General features: G+C 48.3%; 1 protein-coding gene across 1 annotated transcript in view; it reads right to left on the bottom strand.

Annotated features, from left to right (window-relative positions):
* The window catches only part of ARHGAP39 (Rho GTPase activating protein 39), a 422,273-nt gene that overhangs the window by 146,459 nt on the left and 262,832 nt on the right, over window positions 1-12,982 (bottom strand). The window contains exon 5 of the mRNA XM_084619553.1: window positions 5,846-6,407. Within this exon, the coding sequence (XP_084475679.1) occupies window positions 5,846-6,407 (562 nt within the window). The remainder of the gene's footprint in view (window positions 1-5,845; window positions 6,408-12,982) is intronic.

The raw sequence follows: 12,982 nt of genomic DNA on the forward strand, positions 1-12,982 counted from the left end.
ATTAAATCAATCTGTAGGCTTTTGGTCTTTGGGCATCTTTACTGGGTGCCCAAACAGTCATGGCAGCAAAACACTCCCAGTTTCCATCTGCAACTTGCCAGAAGTGTATGCCTGCTTGTAGCAGACTCAGAACTGGCCATGCATGGCTGCCAGGCTCGCTTACTGTAACCCAGATGTTGGAATGAAGCCTCGAGCCCTGGAAAAGCTCCATGAAGTACAAAATGCATCAGCCTGTCTGATAGCAGCACTTGGAGCCATGAACACAGCCCTGTGGGGCTCTGCTCACTGCACTGGCTCCCTTCTGAATACAACCCAATACAAGATCCCTGTCCTGATATTCAAAATTCTCCATGGAAATGACCCCAGCTACATGAGAGATCACCTCCCCTCCTCAGCCATAACTATGTTCCACTGGAACCATGAAACAGTCAACCTGTGGGGAAGGCTCAGAGAATCATGGATGTTCAGGCCAGAAGGAACCACTAGGATCACCTAAACCTAATCTGACCTCCTGCATACCACAGGCCACAGAACCTCACCCAGTGCTTCCTGCATCAAGCCCAGATTTTATGATTGAACTAGATCATACTTTTTAGAAACACCCAATCTTGATTTAGAGGTTCCAAGTGATGGAGACTACCACGTTCCTCGGTAAATTGTTTCAATGGTTAATTACTGTCTCTGTTAAAAATGTTTGCCTTATTTCCAGCCTGAGTTTGTCTAGCTTTGGCTTCCAGCCATTGCATCTTGTTGTGACTTTGTATGCAAAGATTAAGGAGCCATCTACTATCAGAAATCTTCTCCTCATGTAGACACTTACATGAGACCAAACTTTACCAGGAGACAGATCTAGACTGTGGAACTCAATGCCACAGGAGATGAGATGACAGCCCTCATCACTTGGAACTAAATCTAAAAAACCTCATCTCTCAGATTTCATCTTCCCTTAGTAAGTTCTTCGTATACACAACACACACACTCCCCCACAAATGCTAAACTATTAATCCGGCTAGTTCTCCCACAGACTGAGAAGGGAGAAATGGTTATTGCTGTATCTACTTTTAAATATGTGGAGGCGATGCCCAAATATTGTTTATGGTGATGGGGACCAGACAAGCCAGTAGATCAGATAGATTCAATAGATCTTTAACTCACATATGCAGCCTCTGGGAAACACAAGACCCATGTTGTGATGCTCCAACTTGATTTAAGGGGTCTTGCTGTACATAATTTAAGGCAGAGAGAGGCTAAGAGGGAGAGACAAGGATGAAAGAGGTTTTCAGCTATGATTTGAAATGGATGGAGAGATACAGAAAGGCTGTTCTAGGCAGCAGGAGATGCACAGGAGAAGGCATTTGCACAATAGGTGACTAGATTTTGAGCAGGGACAGAGAGGGATTTGGAAGGACAAGACACACTTAGATGGTAATGTTGCTTGGACTGAGGCCTGGTCTACACTACACAGCTAGGTTGACATAAGGCAGCTTACGTCGATCTGTGTCACTGCCGATGTCAGTGTCCTACTACACCGACATAACTCCACTTCCATGAGAGGCGTAGGGCTTATGTTGGTGTAGTTAGGGTGATGCAGTGTCCCCTAGACACTGTGTTCCTTACATCCACTGCTGGCAGTCTTGTCAATTTCATGGCATGAGCCATGAAACTGAGAAGAAAGCTGGGAAGCAAGGGCCCACCTGCCCCCCAGCTCCCTGGAAAGCTAGGTGGTTGGACCCCACTCCTGGCTGGGAGTCAGGGCGAGAGGTCTGGGTGGCTGGACCCCACTCCCAGTGGCGGGGGATGGGGGCAGCCCAGGAGCCTGTGAGGCAGCCTGCCAGGAGCCTGTGAGGCAGCCAGGGTCTCAGCAGGAAGCTGCCAGCAGAGCTGATTACTGCGGTGGCTTACGTTTCTGGTATAGACATACCCTAAGTCAAGCCTTTTAACAAAAGTGGGGAAGGGGGGATTTTGAACCAGATCAGGAGATGAATGAGGCACCTGGACAGCTGTGACTTGGGAAGGCCATGGAGAAGGAGGAACCAGGCTACGTATAATTAACAAACTTGTATACACATGTTGATATCTGTGTTTCTGCAAGACTAAACCCTTAAGCAGCTGCTGTCAAGATGAGCCTAAGTGCTAGTGTGCAGGGAAAACAGAGGGTTGCTCCCCAGCCTTGGTTTGAATGACCAGCAGGGGTTACACCAGACAGTAGGCTCCAATGCAGAGCTGTAATAAAGAGAATCAACCAAACAGCACATCATGCTGTTGATGAAACTAGATTTAAGGCATTTGTTCAAGAGTCCAGGTCAAACAAGCAGAGCAATGTTTGTCCCCCGGGGCACCACACGTACTGGATGGGAGCTGATGGGACAGAGAGAGTTCTTCCCTCCTGAGGCTAGGACGTTGCTTAAGAAGCTGTTGACTATACAGCAGGGGAAACGTGGGTCAAGAAATAAAGGAAACTTCACAGCCAACTGCGTGGCTTATTTTAATGACTGTCTGCAGCTCCAGCCTGCCAGGAAAGGTGTTGGCACCTTTGTTCTCTCTCTGATTTTGTAGCGTTGTCATCTCAGGGACTCCTGGTGAGTTATTATAAGGTAAAGGAAAAGGAAACAGTTTAATGCATTTTCACACCTCGTTAAAAAATAATTTTCTCCTGAATGGTCGTCAGGCAGAGAGCATTAGCTGCGGCTTGCCCCGGTCAGGAGTTAATATATGGTTTACTGCTTCATGATTGAAAATAAAAGCCTTACATTAATAGTGTCTAGAGTAACCAATTACTAGCTTTAACTGCAGCGCCAGACAGCAAGGAGGTAGAAAGCAGATGATTCAGGGATTGCCATATTGCAGATGACATGTATAGGGAAATGACACTTAATGGGTCAGAGCTGAAATCGAACTTGCAGAGGGGCAGCTTTTAAAGATGCAGCTGCTCCTCTTTCCAACTCACCAGCAGAGCCTGGAGAGAAAGATGGGAATGTGCTGAGGTCTAACTTCCTCCTCGCCCTCTCGATGGCCTGAACACCAGCCCATGCAGAATGCAGCTCAGGGCTCGTCTACACAGAAAGAAAAACCCATGTCTGGCCCATGCCAGCTGATTCAGGCTCAGACTGCAGGGCTGTTTCCTTGCTCTGTAAACTTCTGGACTCAGGCTAGAGCCCAAGCTCTGGGACACCCACCACCAGCTCACTGGGTCCTAGAGCCCAGGCTCCAGCCCAAGTCCACACAGTGAAACTGCCCTGCAGCCCAAGCTCTAGTCAGCTGCCACGGGCTGGCTGCAGATGTCTAGTTGCTGTGTAGACAAGAGAAACACATCCTTATCTCCCTTCCAGTCACAGACTCATAGACTTTAACGTCAGAAGGGACCAGCATGATCATCTACTCTGACCATTGGCACATTGCAGGCCACAGACCCTCACCCACCCACTGCTGTAATAGACCCTTAACCTCTAGCTGAGTTCCTGACGTCTTCAAATCATGGTACGAAGACTTAAAGTTACAGAAAATCCACCATTTACACTAGTTTATACCTGCAAGTGACTTGTGCCTCATACTGCAGAAGTTGAATCCCGCTCGCCCCCACCCCAGGCTCTCTGCCAATCTGAGCCAGGGGAAAATTCCTTCCCGACTCCAAATGTGGCGATCAGTTAGACCCTGAGCATGTGGGCAAGACCAGACAGACAGACACCTGGGAAAGAATTCTCTGTTGTAACTCAGAGCCCTCCCCAGCTAGTGTCCTGTCTCCAGCAGTCGGGGATTTTTGCCATCGGCAGTCGCCAATGGGCCACATGCCATTGTAGATAGTCCCATCCTACCATCCCCTCCATAAACTTATCAAGCTCAGTCTTGAAGCCAGTTAGGTTTGTTGCCTCCACTTCTCCCCACTCACTTCCAGATACAGTCCAAAATACCCTCTGCCTATCTAGGGACATTTACAAACCTTCCATGAGTGTCAGCCTCTTCTTAGCTCATCGAGTGGCAACATTTTTCTTATTTCTCCCAGTGCCCTGGTCAGCCCTGGTCTGTGAGCCTTCTCCTGTATCTTATCAATGTTCTTTCTGTGTTCAAACCTCACCTGAAACCATCTCTTCTGCTGCCTGCATCTGGGTCTGGGGGTGGGGTGTGAAATGCTCTCCTTTGCACTCCCCTGATCCTGGCATTGCTTTGTGCATGGCTGTGCCCCCATGCACTGAGTGACAGAGCAATATCCAGGCTGCTGACTGACACGGGGCTCCAATGGGCACTGGGGGCTGAAAGTGCAGCCCAGGATCAATGTGTTATGGGTGTGCCCCAACCATACTCTCTTTTCTCCAGTCATGCCCTTTTCCCTGCTAGGCTGTAAGCAGCTGGGAGCCCCTACACCTGGGTGATCCTCTCCAGACTTGCCTAAAGCAAGTTTACAGCAATGTCACACTAGTGACGCAGTGCAAAGCAAGGAGGAGCTGGCTTGGTGTATTTCCCATTGCGAAGCATGTGCACTTTGGGAGACACTGGCATGACAGACACTGCACAAAATGAGATTGGGTGGTGCAAGCTTTTCCCCTGCTCCTGCGAAGAGCACATGGAAGCCTTTACACTGTCCCACCCCTGCAAACCGCATCCGTTCAAGAGTACTGTAAGGATTTGCTCCCATGAAGAAGCAGGCTCAGACTACACGCTCGTGCACACCCGTTGGGCTACCAGAACAAAACGCTGCCAATCCCACTGCCTCATCTTCATTTAGGACCTGAATCCTGCTCCCAGCGAAGTCAAAGGGAGCATGAGCAGGCCCTAATAGCTCTGATGGCTTCAAACCTGTGCAATGAGCATGTAGATTCAGATTTAATGCTGTGCTCACCAAAGTGAGATTAGCATTGTGAAGCTTGCCTGTCTAGATAGCAACTTGCGCAGCAGAGGGGGAGTACAGGAAGTTGTCACTTCTGAAGTGCAGTTCAGCTCTGAAAAGGACCCTTAACAATGGCCTTGTGGGGGTCTTTCACAGACGCCAGATGAAATGTACTAAATTTATGAGAAACTGTTTTTTCCAGCTGCCAGCTCCACAGCCTGCCCCTCACGTCTGAGTAAAGCTGGGTGCTGTTCTCCAGCTTCTGTATCATCACTGATAATAAGATTCTGCTGTTGGAACGGAGTTAATCATTCTGATGATGATGCAAAAGCCAGGAGAGAATCCAGCTCCCTTCCCCACAGCTGGGTTGCCTCTGCAGGGCTAACAGGGGTAGAAAATGGAATTTTGTCACTGAAGTCAGGAAATCGGACTCTGAATGTGCAGAGGAGCCCTTTTTCCATACTTGCCGTAATCAAGAGGGCCATCCGGATAGCTTGGCTGCTCTCTGCTGACAGTGTTCGCGAACCGGCAGGACATGCACATCGTTAAAAATCACACCGCAGCAATCTGTGACATTTTCATCACTAGAGATAAGCAAAAGGCAGGTCTGGCTACTTACATTTCTCCTCAGAACAAATACACGCTGAGGACCAGCGCAGGACTGTGTGGGCCCTGAGCAGAGATGAAGAAGGCCCCAAACATCTGTACGTTACACATGTGTGCATGTGTGCATGTGTGCAAGAGCCCAGCTGGTGCTTGGTGAAACCATTAGTTGTCATTTAGGTCTAACATGAAGCTATTGAGCTCATTTCATGCTGGATCTCATGCTGGATTTCACAGTGTCCCAGGGATGAAAGGCCAGTGCTAAAGCCTATGGATGCTTTCGCTAAGCCTCTCCGGCTGGCCGGTTATTTACAAGTGCTTCACTCGTCTCACAGGGAGGTCACAATGCACAGTACAAAAGGAAAAAAGGGTTTCAAGTTCTTTAGGGTAAACATCAACCAACAGCAGTCTCTCTCTTACCTTTGGTGTCATTCACCGGATCCATGTGCCGGTAAATATATCCTTCTAGGTAGGAATGGAATTTGGGAGTGGGCGGGAAGAAGGCCAGGCAAATAGCCAGTAGCTCCCAGCCCCGTGCCAGACTCTCATAACGGAAGTTCTCAGTGGTCTGCCGGCACAGCTGGATGTATAGCTCGTCCCTCAGACCCTGCATGCTCCAGCCTTTGGTGGCGATCTCCAAAGCCACGTTGAGTTGATCTGCCTTGGCCCGCCGGTCCCCCATGTACATCTGAATCAGTTTAAATATCTCACATGCTTCCTTCTTGACGTTGCGGTCGCTGGTCATGATCATGGGCTTCTTGATGGACTCGCTGCTCCAGGCCAGCATGTTGGCAATGGAGACCTTCCTCCGGAAGAGCCCTTGGGTGTGCTTGTTGAAGTGCTTGGAGGCCCAGTTCTCAATGTCTGTCTCCGAGGAGGGCTTTCGTAGGGTGAAGGTAGGGAAGACACAGCTGGCACTAGGCATCATATTTCTGTTCTGTCTGCTGCTCTCAAACTGGGCACAGGCACCAAGATCCTCCGACTGAGAAACAATAGCCAGACAAGTCATTGTTACTATCTGCATCGACCCACTTAGATCCTTCACAGACAGTGAACAGCAAATCAATCATTACAGAATTAACAGGGCACCCAATGCACCCACCAAGTTGTGGACACTCCTAGGAGAGGGGTTCCTAAGCCCCACAAAGATGTAAAACTAACAGACAGAATCATGGATAATAAGTAAAACACTTCATCAGTCACATTTCACCAGCCAATATTATCAGCTACTACTAGGAGAGGCTGTATTAGAGCAGGTGAGCGAAGCCACTGATCAGCCGATGTCATTGCTCCATTCATCCCCCCTCCCCACTGATCACTATGGCCATTTTGCTCACTCCTACTTACAGCCATGGTCAAAGGAAGCCAGTGGGACTGTACAAGCTGTAACTCCACGGAGAGCTTCCCGCAGTGTGGAAAGCAGACTGGAATGACGATGGCATTACCTGCCTTAGGCCTCTCCATGTAACTGGGATATATACAAGTCATCATCTCAGACCACTGGTAGGCTATACATGTTTATCCAGCTCAGTGTACAGCTGGAAAGGGAAGACACTCACCTGTGACCAGAGTCTGCTGAGTAGAATATGCTCCACCAAGCCACACTCTTAGGGTCATGAGTCTTCATATGTCCACGTGCCCTGTGAGGGAAGGGGCTTTTGGGGTCTACACTGGGGCCATGTTTAGTATTCAGAGTTGAATACAAATAGGGGTTAATGAGATATTTCCCTCTGGACGTTCAGAAGCTGAATATTGGGCTGGCTCTGTATTAGGCAGAAATATAACCACATTCAAGAGGAATATGCTGCACAAGTGGGCGGTTATTGACCCAACAGACTGTGGCCTGGAAAGATTTAGTTCTACCCATACAGACCTCCATACAGACAGGCAGGCTTTGGACATTACTTTGCATAGGATTTTGTCTCCTGTCCTGCCCAACTTTCCCTGCCCTGCTACAGGCTCGCTATAGTACTGAGAATGCCTGTTGTACGGACATCTGTTTGTGGCTTTTCTCTGCATTGCGCTGTGGAGCCCCTCACTCACTAGGCACGTGGCAGCAGTGTACAAACACCAGCCCTCCACCTCACCCTCCATGGGTGGGCAGAGAGGGGACCTGGCCCCTGTGCCCCAGACCTGGTTGGTTAAAAGGCTGGGAGGAAATCCCACGCCAGTTCTACCTCTCATTGGAAGCAAATGACAGCAGGAGCTCAGCCCGACCCAAGTTGGGACAGGGGATTGGTTGCAGGACACTTGGTTGGCTCTGGTGGTGGGAAGAGGACCAAGGGCTTGGGCAGTGAGCTGCTACAGCTGCCTTAGGGAGCAGACCCAGATGCAGCCTAGATCTGGGGGCCTGGGGCCTGGCACATTGAACAGGTCAGGGCACAGCTGCAGCCAGACGAGAGGCATGGCCAGACACAGCAGAGGAGACCTGACCATCATGGCAACCACAGAGACAGACATCCGGCAACCCAGCAGAGACAGGAATCACCACTCAGGGCTGGCATTGCTCCCAAGCACCCATGGTCCCTGCAGGGGTAGAGGAGCCCTCTTCTGGCACTGGAGCTGGGGCAGTCTGGACTGTTACTCAGGCTCGACAGCAGTGCTCTGTATTTCGGCACCGGGGACTCAGGATGTTGTGCTATAGCTGCGGGGGGACTCCATGAGGAGCTGCCGAATGGCTCCTTGCACTCATCGAGCTATCGCCCCGCCCAGATAAAGTCACTGGTTTATGTCCAGATGCAGCATATATTTGTGGGGTTAATGCCTGCCTCCCAGAGGCTGTGGAAGGGGGTTGGACCTGTGGGAGGAAGTGGGGTTCTCCACTCTTAAACATGTGATTTGGAGTATGGGGAAGGCACCAGAAACCGGGGTGCCACCCACAGCAAATGCTACAGCAGACAGCTCTTGGGAAAGGAGAGCAGCATGAGCTAGGTCCCATTCGGTGCCTGGGGAGTCCAGTATTTTGGAAGGGCTTCCAGACCCAGTTAGGTCTTCAGGCACAAAAAGGTTCTGCCAAGGCCTGCATCCCAGGAACTTGCACATGAAGTTCTAGGCTTTTTTGCGAAGAGTTGATGTCAAAGCTTTCCCCCAAATACAATAACTGCCCTCTGGGCACACCCTAATAAGAGTCAGTATTGCTCTGCATGACACATTTGCACCTTCCATCTCAGGACCTCAAAGCACTTTACAAACATTAATGAACTAAACCTTGCAACGTCCCTGTAGGGAACTGTCATTCCCATTTTACAGATGGAGAAACTGAGGAAGGGAGGAGGGAAGTGATTTTCCCACCATCAATGTGGCAAAACCCAGACCTGTTCCTTAACCACAAGATCATTCTTTCTCCCCAAATACATACTCTGCACACTGTGTGCAATACATCAGTGCCGAGCACAGCCTTGGAAGTCATTGCCTTAGCCTGTCTCTCATGGCACAGCTATACCGATATAACCCTCGGTGTAGACACTCTTATTCTGCTATGAGAGTGGCTTTTTTTGGTTTAGCCTAAACCTTGACTCATGCAACCTAAGCCAGATTGAAAAAAGGCACTTTTATATCCAAATAAGGTTTTCTACACAGAGGGCTATACCGGTATAACTACATGGTTTAAATTCACACCTTACCTTATACCATGACAGCTTTCCTGTATACACAAGCTCTTAGTAGTACATAAAGTGCACTGTCACTGTCTGCATTGATACAAAGCTGTCGAACCCGACAGAACATGACTTGGGGGGTGAGATCGGAGAGACCAGAGAGACTGAAAAATACAAGCTGCAAAGACAACTCAGGCCACGAGTTGTACAGAATATAAAGCAGTACAGAATTTAACCCAGTATTCAAATTCTAATAAGAACACTGGAATGAAAGCATTAAGGCAGCTATGAACATCAGTCTCTTTATACATGCAGCTAACAATTCCATCTCTGTTTACACGGTGCGCTTTTTTACTACTTTTTGCATGTGATGCTTCACTCAGCAATGAAATGCAGCCAGCTCTGGTTGAAATAACTGCTATTTAACTAAGCACACCAATGCTACACCATAGGGTAAACCAGGAAGTGACGAAAAAAATCCTATCTCCACTAGAAATGGAAGGCAGACAGAATACAATACTCCAAGTTGGCCAAGAAGCTGGGGGTTGACACTCCTACTCTTGTGAAAATGGCTGTAGGAGCTTTACTAACCACAAGAGAACAGGTTGTTGGGTTTTACATCTCATCTGAGACACATTCTGCAGCTGTGTGAAAATACTCACTAGCTCCCAACAGCTCAAAATAAATGTGTTCTGGCAAAAGACAGATATCCAGGGGAGGTGGGAATGTCAACGTGGTGCATGGAGAAGGCCACTGGTCAGAAAACTTCACGAGAAAACTTCATCTTTCCATATTGACAGAGTAACCAACTTTACAGGAAGGGGGTCACAAAACCAGCTCTGCTCTTACTGAACATCTCCCAGGCAGAGCGTCCTGCATATGTGCACTCTACAACATATGCAGAGATGAGTTTGTGTGTAGGACCTAAGGTGAGAGGTACGGTGTTTTTAATGTTAGTTCCACAGCATTGAAGGGATTGGTTTTGGTTATAACCAGCAGTAGTTGGCTAACACAGTGCAACTTTAAGAAAGGAGGAAAGTCTTGTGGTTGGGGCAGAAGCCTTAGGAGTCAAGAGACTCACATTCTATTTCCACCATTACCCCAGATTTCCAGTGTGACTTTAGTCAAATCATTCCACAACTCAGTTTTCCCACTGGTAAAAGGAATTGATGTTTGCCTACTTCAAAGGGCTGTGAACTCAGAGAATGACTAGGCAGAGGGGGAAAAACCCCAAATTCAGCAAGGTCTTTCCCACAAAAGTAGAGTGTAGGGGTCAGAGTCAGGAAAGCATTGCTGTTCAGGACATCACATAAGAATGTGCTTAAGATGCACTGATTGTGCTGTCCTGAACCAGGGCCTAGAACCGGAAGTGTGAACTACCCTAAGAGAAAGGACAGAGATTTTCACTCCAAACACTAGTGCCCCCTTCTGCCTTAAAAACAATCATTGAGCAAGGGGCAGGGAAAGCAGAGCTGAAGTGAACACCTCAATTATTTGGATCATTGTAGCTCATAGACACCCCAGTCATGGACCAGGAACCTATTCCATGGGGACCAGACAGTGCCCTTATGACATACACCCTGTGACAGAAAGTGAGAGGAAGTTAATTCATGTTTGAAAAGCACTAGAGATTAATACTGATTTGAAATGGGAGGCCTTGTCAGTGTGCCTTTAAAATTAGCTGTGTCTAGGAAATGTAGACCAGATGTAAAGATAAACGTATTTAAACCAAAAACTGATAGCGGTTATAGCATGTGATTATAGCGATCATAGCATTGTTGGGGATTGGTCCTGCTCTGAGCAGGGGGTTGGACTAGCTGACTTCCTGAGGTCCCTTCCAACCCTGATATTCTATGTATGATGGGATTTTTGCATAAAGCCAGGAAACGTAACTATCCCTAAAAATAACAGTTGGCCCAGGGGGCAGAGTGAGGTGAAGTCTGGTGGCTTAAGCCCTCAATTGGAAATCAAGAAATCCTGAGTTCTAATTCCAGCTCCCAAACCAATTCCCTTGCACAAGTCACTTCCTCTGCTTCAGTTTCCTCAGTTGCAAAGTATATGTGTATTCATATTACAGTAGCCTCAACCAGGGCCCTCATGTAGTAAGTGTTGTACAAACATACAAAGATGGTCTTTGCTCCAACCAGTTTACGATCTAAGAAGACGAACAGATTATGAAGACTAGAGAGGGAGATGATCCAATATATACATTTTTAATACACAGTGATACAAAATAATCAACAAAAGCAAATGCAGTTATGTCCATAAACAGGTGCAATCCCCTCTCTCCACCACTTCGGTCCTCTGAGCCTGGCTGATTTCCTGTGGGCAATCCTGAAGCGGTGGTGTTGAGAAGGGATCAGGAGCAGCCCAAGGAAGGTGTTCCATACATAGGAGCTGTCTAAATACAGAGATAATATTTGCTGTCTAAATACAGAGAGTTTTTTGCCCACCTCACAGGGCTGTTTGGGGAATTTCTTTGTTAATGTCTGTAAAGTGCATTTAATGTAAAAGCTCCCTATAAATGCCATGATTTCTATTAGTGATCAGACACACGGTGATGGCCACAACAATGCCATAGAAGGAACAGCAAGAGAGAAGAGCGCTAAGTTTCCATCAATTTCTATGGCCTTTATCACTGTAGTATCTGAGCATCTCTCAGCTGTTCATGGATTGTATGCTCACAGCACTCTGGGGAGGCAGAGAAGAGTTCTCTCTATTTACCGATGGGAACGGAGGCACAGAGAGGCTAAATGACTTGCCCAAGGTGTCACAGAAAGTCTGTGGCTGAGCTGGGAATTGAACCCAGGGCTCAAGTCCCAGGTAAGCACCCTTTCCACTGAACTCCACTGCAGTTCTGTACCCCCAGCCCTGCAGCTAGCCTGCCACGTGCACATCACCACACCCTGGGCCCAGTCCTCCAGAAAAGCTCATGAAAGCCATTGATAGCCTTTGCAGGTCTACAAGATGGAGTTAGCGTGACTAAATGGCCCTGCAGTCACAGCTGTGCCAGAAAGGGGCATGAGAAAAGCAGGGGGATGTACCACACGCTGACACAATGTGGTTTCTTTAGGGAGAGGCAAAAGCAGGAGGGACTTTCCGCAGGATTTGGTTCTACACCTCATTCAACTTTTGCGATAGGTTCATAGAATCATAGAATATTAGGGTTGGAAGAGACCTCAGGAGGTCATCTAGTCCAACCCCTGGCTCAAAGCAGGACCAACACCAACTAAATCAACCCGACCAAGGCTTTGTCCAGCTGGACCTTAAAAACCTCTAAGGATAGAGATTCCTCCACCTCCCTAGGTAACCCATTCCAGTACTTCACCACCCTCCTAGGGAAATAGTGTTTCCTAATATCCAACCTAGACCTCCCCCACTGCAACTTGAAACCATTGCTTCTTGTTCTGTCATCTGCCACCACTGAGAACAGCCGAGCTCCATCCTCTTTGGAACCCTTCTTCAGGTAGTTGAAGGCTGCTATCAAATCCCCCCTCACTCTTCTCTTCGCAGACTAAACAATCCCAGTTCCCTCAGCCTCTCCTCATAAGTCATGTGCCCCAGCCCCCCAGTCATTTTCGTTGCCCTCCGCTGGATTCGCTCCAATTTGTCCATATCCCTTCCGTAGAGGGGGGACCAAAAGTGGACACAATACTCCAGGTGTGGTCTCACAAGTGCCGAATAGAGGGGAATAATCACTTCCCTCCATCTGCTGGCAATGTTCCTACTAATTCAGCCCAATATGCTGTTCGCCTTCTTGGCAACAAGGGCACACTGCTGACTCATATCCAGCTTCTTGTCCACTGTAATCCCCAGGTCCCTTTCTGCAGAACTGCTACTTAGCCAGTCGATCCCTAGCCTGTAATGGTGCATGGGATTCTTCCTTTCTAAGTACAGAACTCTGCACTTGTCCTTGTTGAACCTCATCAGATTTCTTTTGGCCCAATCCTCCAATTTGTCT

The sequence above is a fragment of the Lepidochelys olivacea genome, assembly GCF_965140295.1.
Source record: "Lepidochelys olivacea isolate rLepOli2 genome assembly, chromosome: 2".
NCBI lineage: Eukaryota > Metazoa > Chordata > Testudines > Cheloniidae > Lepidochelys > Lepidochelys olivacea.